We start from the raw sequence: 26,840 nt of genomic DNA, 5'->3' as shown, positions 1-26,840 counted from the left end.
AGATCATCAATCAACAGATTGATGAAGATCAAAACAAACGGAGATCAATAAACTCACAGGTAAAGTCCACAATTTGTTGTCTTAACATGAAATTTATGTTAGCAGAAAGGAATTGGTGGATTAATTTATCTTGGCAGAGAGTGATTCCCAGGATTAGAGAGATGAGGAGGAAATCATTAGGTGAGGAATTGTTGGTCAAAGGTTGGGATATCCCCTGGGATTAATCCAAATATAAACCTGCAGGAAGTCTGTGGCGTGGTGGGGGAGATTCCCAGGCTTACTCCTAACCAGGTGGATACTTTAAATCAGGGGACCATCTCAGGCGTAGATTCTGAGATCACATCATGACAGCAGCCAACAGTTTTGGGCCTTCCTGAAACCTTACCTGACCTGGCAACCTATAAATGCGACAACAAGCCCCCCTTATCCCAACCCCGCCTTGAAAAAGATTTCAATTTGAAATGATCCGAATCATAAGAGTATGCCAAGGAAGGCACCTACCGATTCCTGAGATGCCCCCTGACTGTCAGGTAGGATTACTTTCACTTCAGATGACTGACAAGTATCATCATGGGAAGTATGTTTATCAAACAAGTTGTAAACGTTTTAAATAGCAAGACAAAATAAGATTAAATGGATCAAAAGAGAGTTATAATCTTTTTGTTTTTGCAGGATATTGTAATTGATAAAGTTTCTGCCTATCTGGTTTGAAAAACAAGGATTCTGTAAACTTAGAGATCTTCTCAAGCCCAGACTTTGACCATCACAAATATTAGTACCTTTTTCTACTCACTTTTGTGAAAAACCACACTCAACCACAGACTTTAACTGCATATTGTTACTTTAAATCCCAGAGGGCAAAAATCTATTTCAGTATCATTATGGCGATGGTAACCATATTTAGCATGGTCCATTTGATCACAATGTCATATCAATGACACAGCCCACCCCTGCATCATGTCCTTGAATTCTTATGGTCCCTTACGTCATTATTGTGTGGCAACCCCATCTGTCCTAACTACACTGCTGATAGGACAAATCGACCAAGTACAGTGCTGGTCAGAAGAAGCCCACCTCTGTATTAAGTCCTTGAATCTTATGGTTTGTTATGTCATCACTGTGAGGCAGTTCAGTTTACATTTGGACAAGGGTGTGTGTGAAAGTGAATATCCTGTGGAGGGTCTGCAGGAATTATGCCAGATTGAACACAGAGATCAAAGCAATAATCCAAAATATGATAACAAGTTTCTTTTTGGAGTGTGCCCTAATCCCAGGGGTCCAGAGCAGCATCCAGGTTGATTTCAAATAGGTCTCCCACTTCAAAAGGTAGCATCCTAAAACTGAGAATTACCAGAGAGGATTAGTTTTCAAAAAGATGTGCTCACTGATAAGATGGGTTTTAAAGGGATTTAATCCCTATTTCAGGAAGACCACCTAAATTTAAGTATCAAATTGATAAAGGTGTTATGATAATCTCCAATCAAGAACCACAAGATCAACATAAGCTGCTTATCTTAAAATACACACTTGACAAACAGATGTGCATGTATACATATCCCTCCACCTTTTATGCTGAATGTGACAATGCAAAACATTTCATTCAGAACTCAAAATAAAATATAGAGCTGCAATATCGTGTCAAGGTGAAAACCAGTGAATTTCGTTAAAGGGGTACACCCTTCTTATCAACTGGTGGCTCAGGAAAACAGAAGTGAAGTTAAACACAATGTCATTGTGCATGCAACTTCGCAGGAACTAGGTACTGATTTAAGTATAATTTATGAGAATCCTTTCAGTATTTTTTAAATTGCACCGCACATTGCCTGGAGTGTTGTACTATAGTCCCTTTAACACCAGCAGGACCACAGCAACCCAAGGGAAGTGATATTCTGAGAATCACACCAGCATCATATTACATAACACATCATAGCACCGCCTCATCTTATGCAACTTTATGGATGGTGTCACCAAAGTTGCATAATCACCATTACATAACTTGGTACACTCAGGTGAATGCAGCCATGGCAAACACCATCAATCTGGAGAAAGACCCACCAATAATAATTTGGACGCCATCAGCTGTTCCAAAATCAGATGTACCAGTGGAGCCATCTACACAAAATTGGAAGAACTACCATTGCTCTGCGTGATTATGTAACAATAGGCATACCTTGTTCACTACAGGGTAGCCCAAAAAAACTCAAAAGTTGTCTGCTTTGGATTTTAATTTAGGGCTAATTGGAGTGGTGCAGCAGGTCTCACTGTACTAAACATGACAGAGATGCCGACTCTCTTCAATAGCGTAGGTTTCCTCCTACATTAATTGAGCTAATGTCCCAGTTGACACTCAGCTCGCAACTGCAATATCATATTTCACCTTGCACCTATCGGCATTTTTAAAGGTTTCTGCATCCTTATTGGGGAATTCAAGGAAAATAATTAACAACATTTAGAGGAAATTCCCTGAAGGAGACCATGCAAGCTAATCCTTTTAAAGTTGAAGAACCTGTTTTGATATTTCGCCTTTATCCTATTCAAGGTCACATCCATTGTCCAATGAACCAAACAGGAGTAAGAATATCACAAAAATATCCCAGGAGGGCATAATTAATCACCATTGGCACAAAGGATTCGGCAGAATTGAGTAAGACTCGGTAAGAAAGGGCGAGGATGAGATTTAACTATCTGGAAACTGAGATGGTTGCATCTGTAACGAAACACAAGCAATACCCTTTCACTGTTTCAGTGAAGGAATTTGAAATGAATATTGTCACAAAAAGTTTGCCTACTTGGATTCTTTTCATGAAATAAGAGAGGGTTTCCCATATTTTATTATCAAACAGAAGCGTGGGTGGAAACTCTTGAAGAAAAATAATTCAATGTTGACTTGAGGTTCTTGCCAAATTGGTCAGCTGTTCGATAGTTTATGTTGTAGTTGATACTGGTGCAGTTTCTACAATTGTTTGTTTCATTTACGATGATATAAACACTTCCTTCACTTTGGGTTGAAATATGATAGATGTCATGTACATGTACCTCAAAATTGTAGTCCACATCACCATAGGAGGGATCTGCCCCACATTGGTGGTGGTGGGGGGGGGGGTCAGATGTTGTCAACAGGTCACAATAAGCTAAAGCTACATTTCATGTATCAATCAGAGCAGCTTTGAACACATCCTTTGGCAATAAATTTCTACCTGACCAAATCCTAGAAATTTCAACAGATGTCATGAAAATAAACACACCAATGTGGTCTAGTATTAAACCTCAGTAATTCAAGCCAGACTGGACTACATTGCAGAATCTTATAACATTATGATCATACACCTTACCTAAGCAGTGAACATTGCTGACCTTTATACTAGTGTCAATAAACAAGATGGTTAACAAGATATTCCATCTTTTGATCATTTTGATTCTTTATCAGCATGTGAATATCTCCAAGGCACAAGACCCTAAGAACTTGCTCTCCTGTTACTATAAATCAAGGTGAGTAGTTTTAAGAGTAACTTATAGGTTGGGTGGTAGCAGAGAAACCTATTGCTCGCCACAAGTTGTTCAAAGGGGTGATCAAAACGCCGTTATTGTCATTATACTTCAAACAGAAGCGCCACCTAGATCTTGCGCAACTACAGATGAAAACAAACCAAAACGTACAATAAATGGCTCATGTTAAACAAGTTAACGCAACCCCTGACAATTATTCCACTTCGTTCGCCTTACGAACCTTCAGTGAAGTTTGATGGAGCAGATTTTTTAATTGCCGTTTTGCGGTATGAAAGATCAAACAGACAGAACTCTATGCCGCGGACATAAACACCCACGGCAAACACAGACCAAGTATCATAAGATTCTAGTTACGAGAAAAAATTACGATCAACAACACGAATTGCTGCTATTAATAGCTTCAAATTGATGCTCATCAGGGCACTTCATGGTTATCTTTTGTTGAGAAAACAATGGGTTCGTCCAGCAACAAGCGGTGGTCATACAATATCCGAGACAATGTCGCCTTGAGTTGTTTGTCTTTGGGTCTGTTTCATTTTGAAGATGCTTTGATTGTAAATCTGAGTAATGGAATCAGCGGTGATGGAATCTTCATCTCCATCGGCACGCAATTCAACAAACACTAAGAAAAAAATCCCAAATAAATCAATGCATTCATTGTGCGTATGTTGGAATGATGAGTTTTCTGAATGGGGTCGGACAATCAGTGCTGTGGTGCGTGTCAATATTACTGTGACCTGCAGCATCCGGTGAGCACAGCACATTGTCCGCCACCTGTGAAGTGAGACACCCACCCACCTGATGGACGCATCACAAGATTCACCACAAACGCAGCAATGAATGCCGCTGCTCCGCGGGATGGCTCCAGATCTATCCAGGGATGCTTTGTCGAATTCCTTACACCTCAATGGGTGGACCTGGACATAAAATCAGAGCAATTTTTCATTGAATAGAATAATTTAGTACGGAGAATTCATCGTAAGAGATTAAACAGAACACTGAAATGAGATTCTATTGTCAGGCAAAGGATGCACGTGAGAAAATGGAGTGAAGCAAATCATATGACAGAGCCCCCACAAACTAGGAATAAGGAGACACAAAAACTAGATAAGAGGATAAGAGAAGCTTTGAATAGTGGTGCGCTAACTCGCAGTTCGTCATCAACAATGACCACACCTACTCATACTCTGAAGAACATCAACAATGGGGCATTCAAATCATCGACTTTCATCGCCAGTTTCACCAACGAATCAGAAACTGGACTTACGATCCAAAACCGGTCAAAAACCTGACCTCCTATGGCTCAGAAGTGTCAAAACAGTTCAACAAGTGTAACTCACAAGGTACTTTTCAGGCAGACAATTCCATTGTAAGATCTCAATAAATGTCACATACAACGCTTTCATCAGTTCTTAAGATGACAAACTTCAACATAAACATACACCGATGCTATAATGAGGATGACACCCAGTGTTGTCGATGAATAAAATGGTGAATTATCTTGTGATTTTTTCAAGGAACTTGGCAAGGAGCCAAGTTTGAACAATTCAACCGAGCAAACAAGACCATTTTGAGGCCAATAACTTGTTTGCCTTTCATGCTTTATTGTTGATTGAGCAATCAAAACCCATAAGTTATGGAGGGATTTTCCGCCTTGAGATTTCAGAGAAAGTAAAATCGATAACTATGAAAGGTTTCTTGTTTCATAAGAAATACCCCACAGTTTGATACACCAAGGAGAATGTATTATTTGAAGAACATCTAAAAGTGTCACTTCAAGTTTTTCAAAATTTCTTTTTTTTATCTGTGACATAGAGCACACCTAAAGCCTACATCACAACCATGGGAAAAGCACTTGCTATCTTCCCATCAAAGCTCCATCATCAAAACAAAATCTGATAATAAAACCATGTACTGATTAAAACTTGCGATAACCACCACGATGTCGAGAATCTTTTGTAGGAGGCATGGAATTCCCTCACAGCTCATTCCTTAACATCGGCTCCTACTTGGTAACCTTAATTGCCCATTCGGTTTACGCAGCATCAAGACAACCTTTTTCATGCTAATGAGTACAATGGTTGATGCTGGCGCTGTCTGTACTTCGAGATGTGGTGATTTAGTGGTCATGATGGTCCTATTCTGTGATGGCTTTTCACGCACCAGCGGAGACAGTGTCTACGAATGAAACTGCTTACAAAACAGATCAGTTGTGGTTTTGTGATGGTGCTCTGATTGTAAAGGAATGACGCACATCAGCGTAGGTCTGACTGAAAAGACGGTCATCAGATGACGTTGGTCGGATTCCGAATTTCAATCCGAAGATGACAATAACGTTTGGGAATGGTACACTTTTGAAGATAAAAAATTTCAGCGTTATATCGTGACACTTTAAAATGATAATAAATCTAAATGATTTGTTTGCCGGCCTGTTCAAAAGTGTGCTGCTCCAAAGATGACACCCTTTCATTTCAAAATATAATCCGATACATTTTGTGTATTTGAATGTGGAGCCACCTTGCGATAAAAGGCTGAAGTAGCCATGAGATGAACAGTATGTTCGAATGGAACAGATCCATTGAATGATCACAAAAAGCCTTGTCAGGAAAAGGTTCATAGATAGAGAACCGACTTTTGATTAACAGAATATAATTGTTGTCATCAAGGCTCAAATGGGTTCAGCACAAACAATTAAGATCCAAAATTTACATGAAAAGTTATGCTTGAACATCTGAACAGCATTGTTGCCAGATGTTAAAAAGGGCAGCATGAACACAGACCGCTAAAAGCCAGAAGTCAAGTTGTCAGCATGAATCTCATCGAAATGACTTACCTTCTAAAACAAGGCCACTACTTTGAATCCTGTAGATGAAGGCAGCAAATGGGGCTACAGGAGACTTGGCAATAAGAATCTGAAATCAGAAACAGCTAAATATTATAAAGCTAAATTCCAAACATTTGTCCTACCGCAGGCAAAGATTTGTATCGTGGTCATGGTCATTATCCTATACATTCAGATGATGATGATGATGATGATGATGATGATGATGACAATGATGACTTATATGATAAACTAACTTTACCTGTCTCCTTGGGCCATCAAGATACTGTACAATGAATCTCGTATTGACACAATGACTCCACGTGTTCCCCAGAGCCGCTGTGACATACCCTCCTTCACCCTCGAGGTTGACAGAAGATGTTTCATCTGGAAGAAGATAACAGTTTACTGCAGAAACTCCTTATGGAGGGGTTGGCGGGAAATCAAGCATGTCTCTAGGTGTTCTGTGTTCATTTCAGGTGTTTTATGGTATGAAAATTCAACCTCTTAAGGGCAACTTTGCAAACCAGTTCATGGGCAGGCCTCACCCTTCGTCTGGTTTTCAACAAGAAGTACTACCGATATTAATGTTTCTGTGAAGATTCTTTTATGTGTTACATCACTCAATCAATGTGAACGCATCACACAAGGCAATTTTAGTCCTGACATGCTGTAATGAACTGCTCATTTATAGAGTAGAGAATCTATGCCCAAGTGCTCCCCCTTGCCTTACCCTCAGGATTATTAAGCTTGACTTCTTTTGGCACTCCAAATCTTGTCGTAATTTGGTTGGTGACCACTATCTACAAAGATAGAAGTAAGAATACACATTATACATGAATGGAAGATACAGAAATTTGATAGAATGTATCTAGCGACTGAAAAGATAAAGTGATATGTCAGTGGTGGTGAAATTTCTTGAAAGTTTTAAGTGGTGCTATCGAATTTCAGGTGTAAGGCAAGGTGAAACATTAGGCCCATTTTTTATTGGATATCAGATGGACCACCCTGACACCTCGTCTAGCTAGGTGTTGCAAAACACATGCATTTTTACAGAAGTTCTATCATTTTTCTATCATTATTTCATCATAGCTATAACGGTTCTGCTTATATTTGTGCAGGCCACCCAAGACCTGATCCTGTGAAATGTCAGAAACCACACAATATCTTTGATGTTTCAACTAATGTTACAAGTGCTTTAACTTGGAAACATTATGATTAACTCGCCTGACGTGTGAGATATTGGTATCATTTCTTACCTTAGACCACCTCTGAGGTGAAGGTTTAAACACAACAGTTCCTGTTTCAAGCAATAATTTAATAACCACAAATGAACATAGTACAAAGTACCTCCACACCCTGATGACAGAAACTAATGGGCTGATACCATCAACAAACTCATCAACCTGGATGACGTCACTTGCTACTTAAACATGTCCACTTTCCCATGGCCTAATGACACGATGGTGCTAATTTCCCCACCATCGCATGAGTTTGACATAGCTAATAGATGACTAGTACAACCTGCACCATTGGTTCCTTTGCTTGGATACCGCTGGGCTAAGTGTTCAGACATCTGGTAGTCTTTATGGCCAGCAACAGCTGACTATGTGATTCACCCAAATGAGACATTTTCCCAAGGAAAGTCTTGATGTTCCTTGTAAAATAATATGCCTTATCAGTTGAACTAACTACATCTTTGTCCTGACACTTTGATGATTGTAAATCCCAAGATTTCAAAGAATTAAAAGCAATCTCACCCAGGTTGGCTAAAGTATTCTGCACAAAATCATGTACCAGATGCTCAGTGACATCACCATTCTTGAGGTGAAGTTGTCACTAAAGAGTTCAACATAGTGAGGACAGATCATTGATCAGTCTATAAACTATTGATTAATAAACACAACTTGACTTATATCTATAATCAGAGAGTACAAGACCTTACTCCTGATAGTGGTGCTTTTGGATTTTTTGTGAAATCAATCAGGACCCAGCTGTTAGAAAGTATGTTGGCACCAACACTGTGCTGACATGTCATTTCTTGTACATCAATGCACATGCAAAAAATCACATCAACATGATGTTTTGAGCTCACAGGCTTACTACTTACAACCTACTACTTACAATCAAAGATGGATCACCACCAGTGAAATGTCAGGAACCAGTACCAAATGAGAAGCACCAGTACCATGATTTATGTCAATTATCAACTTATAGGTTTTTAATACTTGTGACCTAATTTAGTAGATTGCATTATAAGCAATACAGGCCTTTGAATCATGACCAATCCAACTAGGGCTGCACTAGGAAACCGGAAGAGGGTGACCTGATTGATAACATCAGACAAGAACATGAACTTCCTACATAAAAACTGAATGGACCATCACCAACAAATTCCAGAAACTCATCTATTTATGCTGAAATTAATACTCCTGCAGTCAAATTTTGAAAAGAAGACAAAAGGCCAACCCAAGGTAAGTAAAAAAGTAATTGGAAGCATCGAAATTGAGGACATTAGGGGAAATGATGTCTAGAATCTCAATCCCCCCCCCACCGGTGTGCTTTTTGGTGAAGTGCAATGTGGTATGAAACCTTGGAGCCAGGATTGAGGTCCAGAAGATTTGGTTTAAAAGTGATCACATGTGGATCAAACTATTCCAATACGAGTTCAAAACTGATTGACAACCATTTTGCATTAGGTGGTTGCATCTGATGTTGATATTTCTGCATCCTTTTCAGGCATGGAAAGCATCACTGGTCCCCTCATAGCCTTGTCCAGTACATTTTCATTCGACGGAAGCCGTAAGTTCATGTCTCGTAATTGGCAGAATTCTGCATAAGCTGTAGCTAGTTTTGTTACACACTGCTCATTTTCATTAAATCTCATTGATCGTGCAACTGATTCTTGACGACAGTATACCTTCACAACCTACTGACTGTATTCCTCCATTAGAGTGCAGCCATTGACAGGGCCAAAAGACATGATGTCCTGTACCTCCATGTCAGAATAGTGACACCAAGGCATCACCCATTCAAGTGCTGCACCTTTACTGCAGATATTGCCAATCAGAATCAAAGTATCAGGAAAGATCAACACAAACACCAATGTTTCTAGAAGGGGGACCACATCAAAGGAACACCGAAATTAAATTTAAAAGAAATCATACCATATTTATGCAGCATTTTTCATTCATTCCAGGATCATATAAAATCTTTGTTGTTGTGTCATTGCCAGTATGGATCGTGACAGTCATATTTGGTAAGTCTTCATTTCGTATGGAAACTACTCGGCTCTAGAGAAGAGCAGAGAAGATGCATGCAGTTCAATCAAGCTAAGATCATGAGACCATTATGCTTTATAAGGATAACGATGATGACGACAATGACAAAGGAAATGATGAACTATTCCTTAGTACCACCAGTTACACTGCTGATAGCACAGATTATCTTGACTAATCAAAGGTTTACAGACACTCAGCGATTCAGTTTGAATTTGAATAGGCCAACCCTTTAGGAGGGGGTAATGCCCACTTATGGCAAAGTGACCAGACATTGATACTTTAAGATGCCAATGTCACATTCTCTTTTTATCTGCAGGTTCAGTCTATGTAGGTGAATGTCCAGTGCAGCCACTTTTACAAGTCTATCTAATAGTCGCAGGCTGCATTGGTATTCTGAAATGCGTCCTCAACATTATCCAATGGATGAGTTGCACCGAGCCAAGCGAAGATGGAGTGTGCATGGACTGCATGCCATTTGATTTCCTCCTCATCTTTTTCTTAGTTATATGGACTATGATTGGTAAGTCAATTTGTCAAGCTGAAACTGGATGAAAATGTTGTTATAATCATGACCACTTTCCCTGGTGCATACCGGAAGGTTACGCCCCCAAATCGAGTTCATGACGAGAGAATTGCCGTCAAGTACAAGTCTCTGTAATGGGTGAATGGACGAGACTAGTGTCTATAACTTCATCTACAGAAATGTCTCATTTTTAAATTAACCAATTTCAGGAAATTACTGGATGCAAGATGCCATCAAGAATCAAAGTTTTATGGAATCGAGTCCAGATTATTGCAACCCGGCCCTCAGTTGGTATACATTAGTCTTTGCGGTCATCTGTGACATCCTCTTTGTGTCAAAGATCGTTCTTTATTGCTGCTGGGGTACATACTGCGACTCCTGTGACTGTTGCAACAGGCTGGGTTACACGTCGATTAATCAACCCCAACCGAATGCTTGACTTATGGACAAAACTTATAAACAGAACTATAAGGTTTGGTATAATCAATAGCTATCTTTGGTGATTGGCCAACACTACTGTCAACTACCAACTTCCATTCAGATATTAGTAATAGTGATATCAAATTTTCGTTTGAATTCATTCATCCGCATGACCATAAGTTCTATCTTGAGAAATCAAAATTGTAAGCCTACTCCTGGAAAATTACATTTTTCCATCTTTCCGGAAGAGATATTCCAGATTCTCTTCCTGGTTTCAGCCAGCCTGAAAAAGTTCAAGTACGCAGTAAGAAATAGAGTAACTGGGTCAGTAGCAACAGTTAAATGACAAGATTGTCAAGTAACTCCAGATCGCTGTAGGTGTTCTAGTCGCTCAAAGTGAACTCAACCTCTCAAATTGCACAACTGATGATCACAGCTTGCATCACTTACTCTTAATGTGGCCATGACTAAAAATAGTATTCAACTGCTTGGTGCTGTGCATCAAAATTGTCACTGTGGCCAATTGTTGGAGGAAGGAGGAGTCCATTGATTATGTTATAGGGGGAGCAATTTCACCAACTAATGCAGCCAAGATAATACCTTATAGAGGGGTGAGATTTTCCAGGCGATCAGAATTGACCACCTGAGTTGACAAAATGTTGGTCAATGGATTTCTCTTCCCTGATAACAAGTGCACAATTTATATGATATTACAAGTGTACCATCGTGACAAGAGCCAACAGAACCCAAGCAAACATATTACAGGGCACAGTAGAAGGCAATCGAAGACGTGGTCGACAAAAATGGATTTGGATGGATGAGAAAAGGACCTAAGACCTGATCGGCTGTACAGAAGATAGACAACTGTGGTGTCATGTAGTCAACTGAAGAGGGTTGCCGCATCACTGCGGGAGAGATACACAGTGTCCATATGCTTACGGTAAAAAGCCTTAGGATCACAGCAAAGCTGCTGCTGAGAACAGGAGCAATATAACTGTCAACATCTAAGGACCCTGCAGCAGAAGTGTCTCAAAGGATGATAACAAGCCTCTAATCAGTTCCCAGAGCCCTTGTATCCTGGTTGTGTTTGACATCATCTTGAAACATAAGTGCCGCTGATCAACAAACCTGCATTTTATGGCTTGACCACTTAGATCCACCATCTTCCAAGTGTCACAAGAACTTTTATAAGTAGTCCCCTCCTCTCCCATAGGGGACTCTAAGAGCTCAATTGGTACTGAATAGTGGTCCAAAGATCTGTGGTTGGAATCCCATTCAAGGCAACTTCAGGCTTGTGTTCGTATTAATTTCATTCTTAACGCAAAGGCCCAATGATGATTATTTGATCAGAGTTGAGTAGCAACCTAGATCAAAGCGTCTACAACCATATTTTATTTGAAGGCAGTAAAGGCTTACCAGTAATCCATGAAAAGTACACAAAATATTAATTTTTTGAACAAATTTGTTCACCAATACAAATTCCTACGAATCTCTGCATGCTGGCCTTAACTTCACCTGAGACAATAATCGTAGTAATCGATAATGGCTATAACACTTCTGGAAAATAACTGAACAACAGACTATAACTCAACACAGAAATCACTCACCCATCTTTCAACACCCAACAACAGCTAATTGAAGAACCAGAAATTGGTGTCAATTTTCACAAACCTCCGAAAAGTATCAATTTTCACCCAAAATGACTCACATTTACTTCTATTTTTCTACAAAATGATACACATTCTTAGAAATTAATTCCTGCTTCCGGCTGGCTTTTTTCTTCTCCTGACAAGTTTGATGTTTAGAGAACCCTAGCACCAGGTGCAATATCTTGAGTTTTTTAAATGGAAAGACAAAAGCAGGTGAAGCCAAAGTTACCATCTGGAGATGTTATTGCACCTGCATGGCCCCAAAGGACCCTCAAGCCACATTTGTTTATTACACCGCCTAAATTAGCACCAGTCAAGCTAATATATTGAGTTAGAAATCAATTTGAAGAAACTTAAGAGCGATTCAGAAAATGTTTTTCGATGGGTGGCTATTTATTGAATTATCGTTTGAATGCGATCAAAAATCATTAAGTGCTGGTGCTGATACATTTGCGTATCCATGTTAAGAAAGGATACTTCAAACGCATTTTTAACATTACATTGTATTATTTTGTCAGCGTGTCTTGGCAATACATGCATTGTGTATACATGGTTCATATTACAATCATGATTTTTCATGAGAAAATTGAAGAATAAAGGGAGCTGACCCCAATGCTTAAATGATCAGGCTTTCGATCTATCAACTCATTTTACTTAATAAAAGAATGTAAAATACCAAAGTAGAGCTATTTTTCTAACCCTCAAGGTGACTTGCTTACCAATCTGCCGCCACCCTTATCACCCATAGTGTTCCTGCTGGCGACTCACACTGTTATGATAGGTGTTTGAACACCATTAACATTGTTAAATCACAGGTAACAGCACAGAAATCAATACTTCTGGTCTAGACTTTACCATGTTTTAAATTAGCAACTCATTTTATTTGTAAATGGAGCCATTAAGGTACAATTTTACAAATATTTGATTGATAGGCAGTCAGAGATCAGGGTGGGCATCAGTCAATAAAGAGGTTGGAAATCTATAGCTGGCATCATCTTCTTTTTAAAGCTGTTTTGGTGAAAGTTGATCCTTAGCTAGGTTTGTAGCAGTTGAGGGCTCACAAACTGGTTTCATATTCAAGAAATAGCTAGGAATATCTCCTTGAGGGCAATTGCTACAGCTTCAAGTCACACAGGGACCCAGGATGTGGAACCACAGGATGTTAGTCCCTCTGAATCTCTGATGTTACTCACCAAGTCTATTGATATACTAATAGTCTTCAGAACCAATATTGCACCTTAGGAGACTTGCATAATGTCTAGACCCCAGTTGGATCAGCACACCTGCAGCCCTGATAAAATCAACTCTGGACATCTCAACGAGATACCACTCCCTAACTATCAATTATCCCTCCTGGTGACAGGGCCGTGATGAAGCAGGAGGGATCTGGAAGTACTTCATCACTTTCCGTTAACTATGTTACTAGCATTTCATTGCCACTTCCATTCAATGAAGTACAGAAACCAGGATTTCCTGAAGAAAAGGCCAATACTAGAGATGAAATGTACAAGATTCTTGTAATGGAATGACATACTGTTGGTGGTGCAAGCTGAAGGAACAAACCCCTTTGTCAATAAGATAAGAAATTTGGCAAACAATGTATTAGTTCTTCAAGCAAACTCAGGCGGAAAAAAGTAACTACAACCTGTCTGGTAAAACAATGCTTGTGAAATTATCGGCGACCAGGCCAAACAAGATATACATGTGGATAACAACATGATAACCTGATTTCATTTAGATGAAATCAATGATGTCATTTGCTTTAACGACTGATGCAAACAACTTACTTGCGATTGTAAAACCAACAAGATAGTCTATTGGCATTTTTCCACAAGCTTGCCCTCTATCAATACATTCGTCTTCAGTGACATCATTCGTGAAGTGATTCTATCATCCGAGCCTGAGTTGGGGCCGAGGGGGGGGGGGGGTGAAAAGTGATATGTGTGATTCAGTCAACTTAGCTACCCACATTGACTTCTGCCTCATCAACTTCAAACAGATGCAGCCATCCTCCAAAAACCTATGAATGTCTTAAAGCCAGCATTCAGGGATTCCTAAAAAAAAATAATGGCAGGGTTTGTGCCGGTGGTCCAATCAAATTAGGCTGAATTCTGCATCCGTCTACACTTTAGAATCGAGCCAATTGGAAGGCTCTTATGAGGGGTTTGTCATTTTCTGTTCCAGAATTGGTGAATTATGGCAACATTTTACCCCATTTGAAATTTGGCAATAACAGAATATAAACCGATTGTCTCAATTAATATGGGGCCAGACAAATCAATAACGTCGGGATTGAATGCAGTTTATTCCCAATCGCTCTATTTGCGATTGGTCTGTTCAGCATGGCCTGATGTTAGCCAAAGTTCAATCACATCATCAAAACAGGAAATCCACCACAAGACACTAACCGGGTCAGTTAAGGACAAGCAATTGACCTTGTTGTATGCATCGGCCGACGTCTGTACTATACTCCAATGAGGACTTTGAAGCAGCACTGCTGTCGGCAGAAAATCAGCCGACATCTGTACTATAGGCCTTTGAATCAGTACTCTGTCTGCAATTTTAAGCTTTTGCATCTGGTTACACATGTACTGTATGCACACTAACAGCATATAGACTACAAACCAATCAAAATGTATCATTTCGTCGTTGCACAACTATTTCTGGAAAGTTCCCGAGACTAATCTACACTTACCCTGACCTTGATTTTGAGCAATTAATAAAACAATTTTTTTGACTTTGATAACTTTTGAACAACACTTGAGAGGGGGGTCAAGAAGGACTTTGATGACACTCACAATTTGCAGTGGAATTGTAGACTGTTTGCCATGCTTTTCAGTCCACAGTATAGTCAACATTGGTGATATATGACAGTACGTCATCCATGATAACATGGATAACATAGATAAGCTTGATATTACATTGATCACCACTTCAAAAACTGCAAGGTGCCAAAAAATTGGTGGTTTACAGAATTCAACAGAACCTCAATGAGTTTCTTCAGAGAAGACACCATCACAATCAAACAAGAAACGACTGAATATGAAGTACAGTGGAACCTCTATTTGCAGACTCTTGTCTATTAAGGACACCCTCTCTACTACGGACACAATTTTTGGTCCGAAGTGGCTGTTTTGCATTCAATTTGACCACCTCTCCAATATAAGGGACAGCACTTGTCTGTCCTGAGGGTGTCCTTAATAGAGAGGTTGTACTTTACAGTCTACTAGCATCAGAGACAGCTTTGAAGAAAATAAATGTGCACTTGAATTGTCCTATGACGTTTTAGGACACCCATCGGTTTCTAGGATATGCTGATAACTTCCCATTCCTAGTCACAACACTTGGAACCATGCTGTAAACGAGAGGACTAATTGGCAATTTTCGAATGCACTAAAACAAGCACAATTAGTGGAGGATAAAGGTGGCAGCACCTTATGGTCAGACTGGGTCTATGGCTCTGAGCTGCCTTTTGTGAAAATCTGAGTAAATCAATTTCTTCCATTATCTCATGGTCATTTAGGCTCCTCTTCTGTGCGACATGCCCTTAGTTTTGCTGTTATGGGTCACATATGCAAATACAATAAATGAAATCAATCGAAGGATCTTATAGTCCTATACATTAGCCTTAAAGGGAAGCATTAAAGAATTCTTTCTAAGCATTTTAATGACACCTATGAAGAAGAAGATTATGATATTTTGATCACTTCAAACAAAATAACCTTTCCTGTTTTTCTGTTAGAGCATCTTGTAACATCCCAGGTGCACCTTGAACAAAGTAATATATCAAGATTAGTATTCTTGCAAGTAAATAATGAAGTCAGATACTATTTTAACAAGATGAGTAGTACCATGACTATCTCATAGTAACGGCATAGTAGAATCGCCATAAGTGCTCAGACATTATCTACCTGGGGATATGTAACCGCATACTTCATGCTACGTAGCATATGCAATTTACTCTTATGCTGTTTTTGGCGGGAAATCATTGTTTACTCTAGCCAGAGGCAGACAGTTAGGCGGAGCTTAATCATGATTGACAGGTCGACCTGGTAATCACATGGCCTTGTTTACAACTACACCAGGCGGTAGATAAGAGATGGAGAATGTTCCCAGGAAATGAATGCATGGACTGACTCATACAATGTGATAGAAATTGCCCAACATTGTTTTGTTCAGAATCAGAAAAAAAACGCTGAAAAAGTTTCTTTACTGCATAGCCAAATTTCTAGTCGATGGATGTCACTAAATTTACCACATCGCTCAAACCTGAAGTGGTGATAGGCACAACAGTCAAGTGACGTAAATTAAAAGTAAATCAAACGAGCCATCACAGAAAACAGGAACTGATAAAACTAAATGGAACAAAATAACGTAACTAAACAAAGAGAGTGAAGTAAAAACTGGCCCATTTATACATAATGACGACATCACTGTAAATACCACTAAACAAGAAAGAAAAACATCAGATTAAGAACAGTGAACACAACCCATGACCTAGTGAACTAGGTACCAGCATGAATATAGTCCATAATTGACAATACTGAATGAAGAAGATGCAACTGTTCTTTATGGATTCCTAAATGGTAACAAATTTCAAGCAACTGGGAGAGTCCCTTCAAACTTGGCTGATCTTAAAGAGAGTGTGACTGCTAGTACGGGCTATAAAATAGTGAAATATCTCCATGAACTGGGAAAGTCTTAGAAAACTATCATCAATGCCATCCTGAAAATAGAAAATAAGTCATCAGTTCAAGAAGAGAAACAAAGGGTTAACAACAAGCAAAACAGCAAAAAAATTCAACTAGCAGCAATCAATTAGTGAACTGCGTAAGTATCAGGGTAGATTACATTGAAAGCATATTGTTCAATTTATGTCATAGTTTACCTACAGAACCACGAGCACATTGCCAGCAAAACAATAATAAGATGCATGCAAACACAATTACTTCTTAGGTAACTGTATGCTTCAGGTCACAAGTCCTCCATGCCAACACAGTTAAATCCTACCTTCCACAATAAAACACATTCATTATCTGTGTGACTAAGTAATTAAACGAGCCAGAGAAATGTATCTCAAGACTAACGTGCAGCAGTCATTGTTTAGAATCTACTAAACTGCATGACAGAGAAAGTGACAGGGTTTCCATCGGCCTTACTTTCATTTCACTCCAACAGCTTTATTTGACATAAATACAATTACAATGCTGAAAAGGAAAACTCAGAACAGTTGCAAAGAGGTTCATGAAAGCAACAACCATTAGTATCTAAATTAATAATAGATGGCAGCACCATACAGTAACAACTGGCTGCCTGCTCAAATTTCTCCAGGTCCCGTTAATTTCAACAAATATTTATCTGCTCATGTAACTTCCCTAAGGGGACAACTTTCTTAAAAGGGACACCCACTTTTGTCTTCAATTGGTAATTTCTATTCAACTTGACCTCTGTAATCAGGACAAGGGTGTCCTTAAGAAAGAGGTTCTACTGTAGACATTGAAAATCTGCTGATACTTACAGGTATCATAAACTCTTCAGCAATATATTTCAATATAGCTGCTTCTTTTGCCAAAAGGTTGGTCCTCTCGGTCATATTCTTGCTGTTCCTCCCATCAAATTCTTTCCGGACCAAAGACGCGATGGAATCTAAGACGATCAGTTTGACGTTCTTTGCAATGACATCCTCCTCCAATCTTTCAAGTCTGAAATTACAATGAATTTCATATTTTTCTATTCTTTGAAGAAAAGACATGATCTGTGACATCATCATAAAGAAATAACATGATCCTGCCGATGTTATAGATGAAGCAAAAATAGGCCTACTATTCTATTGATGACATCATCAACCCCAGGACATCGAACATGGGAATTGTTCTATAAGATAGAGAATGGAGAGGAATACTGGTTAAAGGACACCATCCTTCCACAAAGATCTGGAGCTCTTTGGCGTAACCCTCTAGGATAACCAACTTCACGGAAAACGAACTGACTGTATAGCGTGCCATACTTACCTTTTGAGTAATGTGCCACATGTTGACTCAACGCATACATGTACGTTTGAAGTTAGTCTTATTAAGCTTTCTTCTGATGAGAACAAGAATGGGTGCCTTGTCTGAGCCATTTCAACAAGCCTAGAAAAGAGAAGTAGAGCTTGTTATGTGCATCATAGATTCAGAGAAAGAGGGGACAGGCACGCACTTCAAACTCAAAATCCTGGTCAATTTCAACGATTTATTTCAATGAAATCTTTCTGAAATACCGTTAAGTGATCTGAATCATCTATGACAGACATTCTGATAATTTCATCTGATGTGTAAGATAACATTTTTCTGGTAGGACAACGAATCCTCCCCTGTACCTTTTCGAAGTTGTTTCACAACAAATTGGAGCTTGAAGGCCCAACAGGAGGACTTCAAGAATTCAATGTGGTCAAGTCAAATAAATACTAATCACAGTCCACACCTCTCAGCGCTGAAAGCTGATTCTGTATCGATATACAACACACTTCCACCGAGACCTCCCAACTCCTGAGGAAGACCAGCCAGGGCACTCAACATCATGCAGAACTGGGTCTTACCACAACCAGATGGACCTGCCACCTGAAAACACAAAAGGACATTGTTCTCAACTTATTGACATGAATAGGCAAACAGATAGAAAGCATCTTTACCTGCACTCTCTTTTCATCTTAAAACATTATGATATGCAAGTAAATGTCTCAGCATTGGTAACAGAATATGTTTCACATTTTGATCTACTGTTTCTTTGATTGTGGATGCTTTACCAGCTGAGGATGCGCTTGCTCCGCAACACAACAAAGACAAACACCTCGCAAGGATATTGCTTCTATCCTTGCTTTTCAGGCTGGCTCACACTAACCACCATGTTTCGATGCCAAAGAGATTAAAACTGGGTGGCCAATTTTGATGTGGGTTACTCACTGTCTGATGCACCCAGCACTGTTTGTGACATCATTACACCACAACGTCCCTGAAAATCATGTATACTAAGAGTGTATTTATTTTATATACCTCTGTGATAGTGCCAGCAGCAATTCCTCCCAATATCACTTCATCGAGCTTCCTCAGGGATGTTGGAAAGAACGCTCCATTTTCTATTCTTTTCTTTAGAAGATCTAAGGCCTGGAAGATAAAAGCACAAGGTCAGACTGCTGTAGACTACTCCAAAGCCTATGAAAGGCGGAACAGCCACTTTGTGTAGCATAAGTGACCAAGAGAGTCGATTGATGGATCGTATGATATGACCACCTCCTGATGAAATTTGGTAGCCTGCTGACCAGGCAGAGAAAAAATGATTGAGCAGAGTGCACCCTCAATATTTGCCGCAGTGATTGATCATGAACTTGTATTGCAAACAGAAATCGTAAACCTGGTAAATATAAGGATGAATTTGAAGTTGTCCCATCAAGTTCTTTATCAAAAGGAGACATATAACTTACACTTTGTGAGCTTGGAGCACATGCATTAGCAGACTTGATGATAATGTGGTTGATCTTAGAATAGCTCAGACCCAGAAGAGGAAGCAACTCCAGCTTGGACTTGGATAACACATCCTGCAATTAAGAAACGGAAGCATCAATCAACAGAATAATCAGTTGGAAAGAATAGATTCCTCCCAATTTCTACCGTATTGTCGTAAGTAGTAGTATTTGCCGATGACTAGATATGACTTAGGCTGTAGTGTAGGCCTACAGGCCTGTTCTCACTATGGTCTTTTACGAAGATCGGAACAACATCTACCATGTCATCTTCAGCTCCGCACTTCGTCTTCGCTACAGGATGAAACAGAAAAGGAGCCTGGCATAGAAAAGGTGCGCGGAGTGTCGCACAACAATTACAAACCGCATCCGCACGTTTGGGGAAAGTGTCTCTTCGCAAAACTTGAAAGGGGGCTAGCAGAATTGGGCACGTCGCACAACAAAGTGAGGTGCCTTTCACAACTTGAATGAAAGGGGCGTGGCAGAAGGGGGCGTGGCACAACAAACCTGGCAGGTCGTCAAACGTCTTTTTGCAAGTCGGTCTTTAATTTCATCAGAAAAACTAAGGCGTTTTAAACGTTTGTTGGCCATTATCTATTTTACAATTGTTGGACGGCTATTAAATCAATCAGACTTTTCGCAGGACAGGCATGACAGGAGAAGCTAACATTAACCCCCGACTTCCTCAGGACAAATGCAGGATGGACACATTTTTCACAATTCGACAGTGGCACCTCTATCGGGAAAACGTAGCACGTAGATGTTCAAAAGTCAAAACCAGACGGAGCCACGTGCAAGTAATAATCTCTGACCTTTATTAACTTTAAATTTACTGTTTTTAACTTTTACACAACTATAAATCTAAATTCTATTTATTATTCAAATTTTGATAGAACTACTTGAATTATAGATCGTTTTTATATCAATTTGGATTTCCTATGTACTTTGACTACAGAAAATATAAGACAGATGGTTTGAGATTAAAGCAAGTGCGTGGTCACGTTGGATGGTAACCTTTCAGAAAATCTAAAAACTCCACTTCTAACTCAAGTTTATCATAGAAAAAAACATCATGTCATCGACTCCAGTATTCTACAATATTCCTGAATGGATAGAGGAAAAGAAGGACACATTTTTACCACCTGTCTGTAACAGTATGATGTAGGTGCAGTGATTTTGTGTAGTACATCACCAACTTAATGTACACTAACTACACCAGGCCTAGTAGTAGTACTACTACTCGGGGTCACTACCCCCTACAGCTCAAGACACTGGAAAGGATCAAGGACCGAGGAGAAGGCTTTTCTCATGCTTGCCTATGCACTATGGCATATTCACAGCATTGTGTCCATACCATGAAATGTTGTTCACAAATTACCCCCTGGCCCTGTTGGGGTGCAGTTTCTCTAGCTCGAACTTCAAAGTCAAAGGGACCAAAGACGGTCTGTGACTATGACTATGACTAAGACTGGATGAAAGGGGGAGGCGAGGCCTAGTGGGCTAAACTTTAGAATCCCCGATCGGACATGACGTAGTTTGATCGCATTCAACTATAAATCCATTGAACAGTGGTGCTTGGTTAGTCAAGTCAACCGATGACCTTTTTTTGGGGTGTGATCGGGGATTGTAAACTCGTTCCGCCTAGTGTTTCATCCAGTGTCACTCTGATTATGTCGTTTTATCAAACAAACAACTTTGCTAGATTCGTCTTTCACATTTCAGGCATAATCTTGGCCAGATGAAAGCCTTTTATGTCGGGGGACCAAACCAGAGGAAAGATTACCACATCGAAGAGGGAGAAGAGGTATGGAAATGGGTGCATTTTCTCACTTTAATTTGGTTGCAGAACTTTTACCACTATCCTGATCTTATGCCATCCCTATCTTATGGCAGTGCCAGTTACAGATTCCACACGAAGCTTGTTACTGGGTGAGTAATAAAAACTAATGATTATGAAATGTTCTCTTAGAGTTAATGTTTAAGGAAGGTCGCAAAATTTCCTGGCTAAAATATTAAGTTAAAGTTCAGTTTCTCAGACTCTTACAGGTGATGTAAGGAGCAGATGGGAAAAAACTTCAGGATTAAAACCCACAACCTCTCGGTCAGGAGACAGGCACTCTAACCACTATACCACCACACTCCAAGTAGCCGACTCTTGTATTTTCAGCTTTTCTACATGTTGAAGGGTGACATGTGCTTGAAAATAGTCGAGCAGAACAAACACAGGGACATCATTATTAAAGAGGGTGAGGTAAGAGTTGTGTTACAACTTCATCAAAAAGAGAGGTACTTTTTACCATACAGTGCCATTCACAGTATTTGTTCAACGCCAGCAGGGTATATATTTAAGTAGTCTGTTGACTGCAGGCATTGCAGAGCTACAGCATCCACTTTGGTTCCCTTATATAATTTGAAAAGGTTTACAGTATGTGCAATTGGTTCAAGAGACAGCACCAGGACTATTAAAACTAAACCAGTACATTGAAGACTTCCATCAACAAGCATGCAACTGTGTTATGAAATATTGTTTACGAATGTAGGATTGTAGCATCCATTGGCCTGACTGCAGTTGTGTTCTGTAGATCCCTAACAACCATCCTTGCACTGCTACGCCTAATAAACCAAGAATAATGTTGGTAAATACTGCAATACTTTCCTTTTAAAATAACTACTAAAATACCTTGTCATCATTTTGTGCTCAGATATTCCTCTTGCCTGGTATGATTGCACACTCCCCCAACAGGGTAGCGGATACACTGGGTCTGGTGATAGAAAGGGAAAGACTGAAGGAACCATTGGAACAAGATGGACTTAGGCAAGTAAAAGTTGTGGATATTGATGCTCCTGCCTTTGACATCAGTCCTATGAATTAAACCCTGCTGTCAAGTACTTTTATGTTAAACATGGGCAATGACAAACCTTATCCTCTAGGTGCTGCTAGGTTGTCTCCTTGAAGGAGAGAGTTTTTAAGCAACTGAGGGAGTTGCCTTTGACTTATATTTTTTACCACTCGTCTGTGGCCATCTTCCGATCTTGGAATTTGGAGTATTTTAAGATATGATGTAAGAACGAATTAGATGAATTGTAGCAATTAGCTTAGGAACTATTTAGGGGTAATCACATTGAAGGAAAATGTTGATATTTCAGGTATTACTATGAAGAGAATGGAAAGCCAACCTTGAATTCTTTGTATGAGAAATGGTTCTACTGTGATGACCTTGGAACACAATTAGCACCAGTCATCAAAGGGTAAGTCTGGCTATTTGCTCCTGTGGTCCAATTCTTTTTCATGTTTATTTCAATGTTAGCATAGACAGAGTTATCAAGTAATCCCATTCAGTAGACCAAATTTGTTAAACTTTCACCGCAGATTTACAAGTCATTCTTTTGTTTTAGGTTCTTTGCCTCTGAACAGTTCAAAACGGGCAAGCCTTTGCCAGGCACGATACCAGAAAACCCTCCCATTACTCTTGACTCAAAGAGGAAACTGACAGATCCATTCTCCCTTCAAGAATGGATAAAAGCAAATAGGGAAAAGATTGACTGTGATGGCCACAAGAGTATTTTTGGCCATGATTTCCAGTTTGAGGTGAGTGAAGCTGCCAGAAAAGGAAGCCAGGTGATGGTTTATCAATGTATGGGAATATCATCTTGTTCTGGAGCAACTTCATACACATAACGTCACCCCTGTCAAGTGCTGCACTGTAACAGAGAAATACAGTCTATTGTAGTTTAACGATACTTGCATAAGTCAAGTTGTAAAGGCGACGGATACAATTTGCATGACGTAAACCTAGAATTATTGATTATCGGGTTATGGTTGACTGTTGAGTTGACACTATTACCACATTTGATTCTGGTTTTAGGTTGATATTTATGGTAAAGGAGAGAATTCTGGCCAGTGTGATACAGCCGAAATATGGATTTGGCAGTTGGTAAGTGCAGGGTTAAAGCTTTTGGTGTTTGGCTAATTTCATTGGCTATTGCTAGAATGCTACTCAGACTATTTGTTTCCCACCAGTATGGACTTGTATTTACTTATAGTTTCTGGAGACAGCAGAACTGTTTGGATGTGTTACATGTCATCAATGCAAAGAAACTTTCAAAATTTGTTTCTGTTAGATTTGAATCTTGTCTTTCAGGAGGGTTCATCATCAGTGTCTTCCTGTGGTAAGACATACGACTTGAAGAAAGATGACAGCCTGCTCATTCCTGTTGGAGAATGGTACTTCTTATATTCTTAATTTTATGTTTTGGATCTAGATTCTTATGGATCAGATACTCGGAAAAGAAAGGAAATGCCTTGAGATTACACATGGAAGTTATGTCAGGCCTCACTTCTGTAAATTGATATGCAGTCAAAAAGCTTTTGAGGTAAGGTTGAAAAGGTATAACCTTCAAATAATGCTGGGATATTTCTTTCATTACTTGGCACATCATGACTAAGCTTGGAAGTAAGGAACCGTCAGATCATAGAAATGATGTCCTGCAAGGAATTGCCGATAATGTGAAATTCATCTTGCATTTTCAGTTACACGGCAACGCGACCAGAAGGAAGTCTTGCCCTCATCTGCTACCAGGATCCAAGAAAGAAGGCACGGTCATTCAAACACCTGAACTAACTGCTCAAAGTAAATGAGAATAATGGCAGCTTTGACCTATCGAGGACATTTTTAGCATTTCAGTTTTTGTGTAGCAGGTGGTTCACAGCTTATAGCAATGACATTATCATTTGGTCGGGTCAGAATAGAGACTTGTGGAACATGGAACAAGGTTTATTGAACCATGAAATTGAGTTGATTTTAAATAATGTAAACTGTGTGTTTAGTTGGTCAATTGCAGGTGGTCTATCCACTAATATTTGGAGGCAGGATTTGCTATTAGTCTATTTGGGATAAGCCTCAATGCATGTGATGCATTTATAGGTTCATGATTATATACAATTGTTTTAACTTTTAAGTGTATTCAGAACTTCTTGTAAGTGATATCTTATAGAGGTGTAAGTCACTTATGCCGTGGTCACACTGGGGTCTTAACACGAATTGAATTCGAATTAAAACGTTGATACGTATTGGGGCGTCACACTCAATTCGGTTCATACCGATCTCAATCCGCTTTAACCAACACGGTTCTTAAACCGAATTGAATGCGAATCAGCTAATCCGAATCAACGAAACCGTATTGAGATTTCAAGTGTGACGCGCTTGATACGAATTAAGGTTTTCGATCGCACTGCGCATGCGCCCGGCGCATGGAAAGTGACCTTTGACCGCGGGAACTAGTGCTCCGAACTAGTTAACTGATGTATTTAAATGATCTCATTAACTCAAATCGTTTTTCGTTATGCCATAGAATAGGGAAAAATCAACTCCCTTGCACGTGACTTGCATTTCCATTTCCTGGCAAGGTATGTTGCCGCCGGTTCGTTGGTCAAAGGTACGCTGGTCAGCAACATCGTCGCGGCGGGGTTTTCCCCGGTTTTGGCCTCGTTTTCGAGGGCGAGGCCGGGATTCTCCGCTAATAGCGACGGTGGTGTTGACTCGCTGAGGACACTCCTCTTTGACCCGAACTTTGGCAATAGGCATGGCCGGGAGATGGAAATGGTGAAGCACCTTACGCGATTTTAACTTGTTAATAATGACTGTGTGATACTGTGATATTATATACTTATATGTTTTGTACTCGTAAATTTTATTCTCCCATATGGGAGGTTAATAAATAATAATAATAATAATAATAGATGGCGCGTCGTTAGTATGCATTGAGTGTGGCGCGTTTTAAACCAATTTGAATGCGTATTCGGGCCAGTGTGACGCGACCGTTCTGAAACTGGATTAATCAATTCGTATTCCGGAGAGCGCTCTACGGAATTCGGTTTCAATTCGCATCCAGTGTGAACACACCATTAGTGCCAAAAATATATCGTTTCTATATTTTTGTTAGTGCTTATAAAGTATATATTCAGGTACGCTCTGGCACAACTGGCTCCCTTGCTGCATGTGGCCATAGTGTCAATTCTGTAACGTTTTCTAAATGTTGCTACATGCTCATATCGTGTTTATAATAGGGAGATGTATCTGTTGAACACATAAATGTATCAGTCAGGTACAGGGTTCCCAGTGAAATACAGCTAAAATGTTTTGAAAATTTCAGAATTATCTTAGTTTATTGTTCATATATTGTATGCGATAGTCTGTCCTAGAATTGTCCAGTTATAAAGGTCCACCATGCCTCCAGACTACATAAAATATCTGTGGATAATATGCTGGTCCCTGGCTCGAGCTTATTTTTTCCATGTGGGTTGAACCTCAGCCCAGTCATGAGCTTCCAGGCTCCATCTGGTTCGTATCACTAATATCCCTAAGGAGTATACAGGGCGATGTCGTCCAAGACTTGGTGGGTCAAGAGGAACTATGAGCAACTTGTGCAGAAGCCGAGTACCAGTACAACAATACTGGCATTATACGTCTTTTTACAAAGGACACAGCTGGTGTAGTCCAATTCGTACTAGCAGTGTACTCATTGCAAGAAGACACTTGTCTCAGTCACAATGCAGTCATATGGCAAGGCTTGGCATCATCTAAAAACAGTTCCCAGTAAGTATGTATCGAGTAAAATGGCCTGATATTGTCAGGATGCAATAGCATTGGCACAGTTTCAACCAACTTGAACAGGAAACCACGTCAGAACAAACTCCTGCATGAAAAAATTAGAAGACAAACTATGCTTTAAGAACATGTCACAACCTCATTTATTGTGGTGTGTAAAACATGTCAAAATGAGACAATCAAAAGCAACAAAACCAGTTGTACATTCGCCATGCTAAACAACAGAAACTGAAGAGGATCATTCAACAAAATGTTGCAAAGTGTGACCCAATTTTGACCAAAATATCAGTTTGAATCCAATCTTGGTTTGAATCATGTAATTCTAAGGTGACAACTAGTAATATCAATGTTTGTCAAAAAAGAATCTGAGATTCTGCTTGTGGTGACAGTGTAAGATTTGAGACTAGGATACAAAGTTAGGCAGTATTCTCCTTATCGGAGATTATTGAAAAATTACAGAATTCTTTTATTGAGAATCAAATAAAATGGTTCAAACAATCGATCGTAACTTCTGACGCCATGACGTCATTTTC

At 39.6% G+C, this 26,840-nt stretch overlaps 3 protein-coding genes across 8 annotated transcripts in view; 2 read left to right on the top strand and 1 right to left on the bottom strand.

Moving 5' to 3' along the window:
- LOC135484146 (DNA repair protein RAD51 homolog 2-like) overlaps positions 1-20,427 on the bottom strand; it is an 85,949-nt gene extending 65,522 nt beyond the window's left edge. For 5 of the 6 annotated variants that reach the window (XM_064765312.1, XM_064765308.1, XM_064765313.1 and 2 more), the window contains exons 1-9: positions 20,207-20,427; positions 19,661-19,774; positions 19,233-19,343; positions 18,664-18,800; positions 18,213-18,332; positions 17,720-17,903; positions 7,062-7,131; positions 6,591-6,715; positions 6,341-6,419 (exon numbers count right to left, since the gene is read on the bottom strand). In XM_064765312.1, coding sequence (XP_064621382.1) covers positions 6,341-6,419; positions 6,591-6,715; positions 7,062-7,131; positions 17,720-17,903; positions 18,213-18,332; positions 18,664-18,800; positions 19,233-19,343; positions 19,661-19,774; positions 20,207-20,290 — 1,024 coding nt within the window. In that variant the 5' untranslated portion in view covers positions 20,291-20,427. Of the gene's footprint in view, positions 1-6,340; positions 6,420-6,590; positions 6,716-7,061; positions 7,132-17,719; positions 17,904-18,212; positions 18,333-18,663; positions 18,801-19,232; positions 19,344-19,660; positions 19,775-20,063; positions 20,086-20,206 lie in introns of those variants that run through there. The other variant, XM_064765314.1, reaches the window with a different exon arrangement.
- LOC135484147 (transmembrane protein 272-like) lies at positions 8,592-13,089 on the top strand. Its single transcript, XM_064765315.1, has 5 exons — positions 8,592-8,802; positions 9,068-9,130; positions 9,528-9,587; positions 9,926-10,129; positions 10,342-13,089. The coding sequence occupies exons 2-5, from the start codon at positions 9,070-9,072 to the stop codon at positions 10,569-10,571; spliced, it is 555 nt and encodes a 184-aa protein (XP_064621385.1). The 5' UTR covers positions 8,592-8,802; positions 9,068-9,069; the 3' UTR covers positions 10,572-13,089.
- Positions 20,428-20,703: 276 nt separating the features above from the next.
- Positions 20,704-25,824, top strand: LOC135485046 (3-hydroxyanthranilate 3,4-dioxygenase-like). Its single transcript, XM_064766774.1, has 9 exons — positions 20,704-20,860; positions 21,422-21,503; positions 21,867-21,950; positions 22,402-22,514; positions 22,847-22,948; positions 23,096-23,288; positions 23,566-23,634; positions 23,842-23,924; positions 24,231-25,824. The coding sequence occupies exons 1-9, from the start codon at positions 20,772-20,774 to the stop codon at positions 24,319-24,321; spliced, it is 906 nt and encodes a 301-aa protein (XP_064622844.1). The 5' UTR covers positions 20,704-20,771; the 3' UTR covers positions 24,322-25,824.
- Positions 25,825-26,840: the final 1,016 nt, after the last annotated feature.

This window comes from Lineus longissimus, chromosome 3, assembly GCF_910592395.1.
Source record: "Lineus longissimus chromosome 3, tnLinLong1.2, whole genome shotgun sequence".
Classification (NCBI taxonomy): Eukaryota; Metazoa; Nemertea; class Pilidiophora; order Heteronemertea; family Lineidae; genus Lineus; species Lineus longissimus.
The sequence above is the reverse complement of the archived record's forward strand: the minus strand, read 5'-3'. Positions and strand labels throughout refer to the sequence as shown.

What these genes read in the sequence shown, in the direction of transcription:
- LOC135484147 (XM_064765315.1), top strand. Translation starts at nt 9,070, where the DNA reads ATGGAAAGCATCACTGGTCCCCTCATAGCCTTGTCCAGTACATTTTCA. An exon ending in ATTTTCATTCGACGGAAGCC is followed by an intron (nt 9,131 to 9,527) that starts GTAAGTTCATGT and finishes CATTCATTCCAG; the next exon opens with GATCATATAAAATCTTTGTT. An exon ending in GATCGTGACAGTCATATTTG is followed by an intron (nt 9,588 to 9,925) that starts GTAAGTCTTCAT and finishes TTTTATCTGCAG; the next exon opens with GTTCAGTCTATGTAGGTGAA.
- LOC135485046 (XM_064766774.1), top strand. Translation starts at nt 20,772, where the DNA reads ATGTCATCGACTCCAGTATTCTACAATATTCCTGAATGGATAGAGGAA. An exon ending in CCTGTCTGTAACAGTATGAT is followed by an intron (nt 20,861 to 21,421) that starts GTAGGTGCAGTG and finishes TTCACATTTCAG; the next exon opens with GCATAATCTTGGCCAGATGA. An exon ending in ACATCGAAGAGGGAGAAGAG is followed by an intron (nt 21,504 to 21,866) that starts GTATGGAAATGG and finishes TTGTATTTTCAG; the next exon opens with CTTTTCTACATGTTGAAGGG.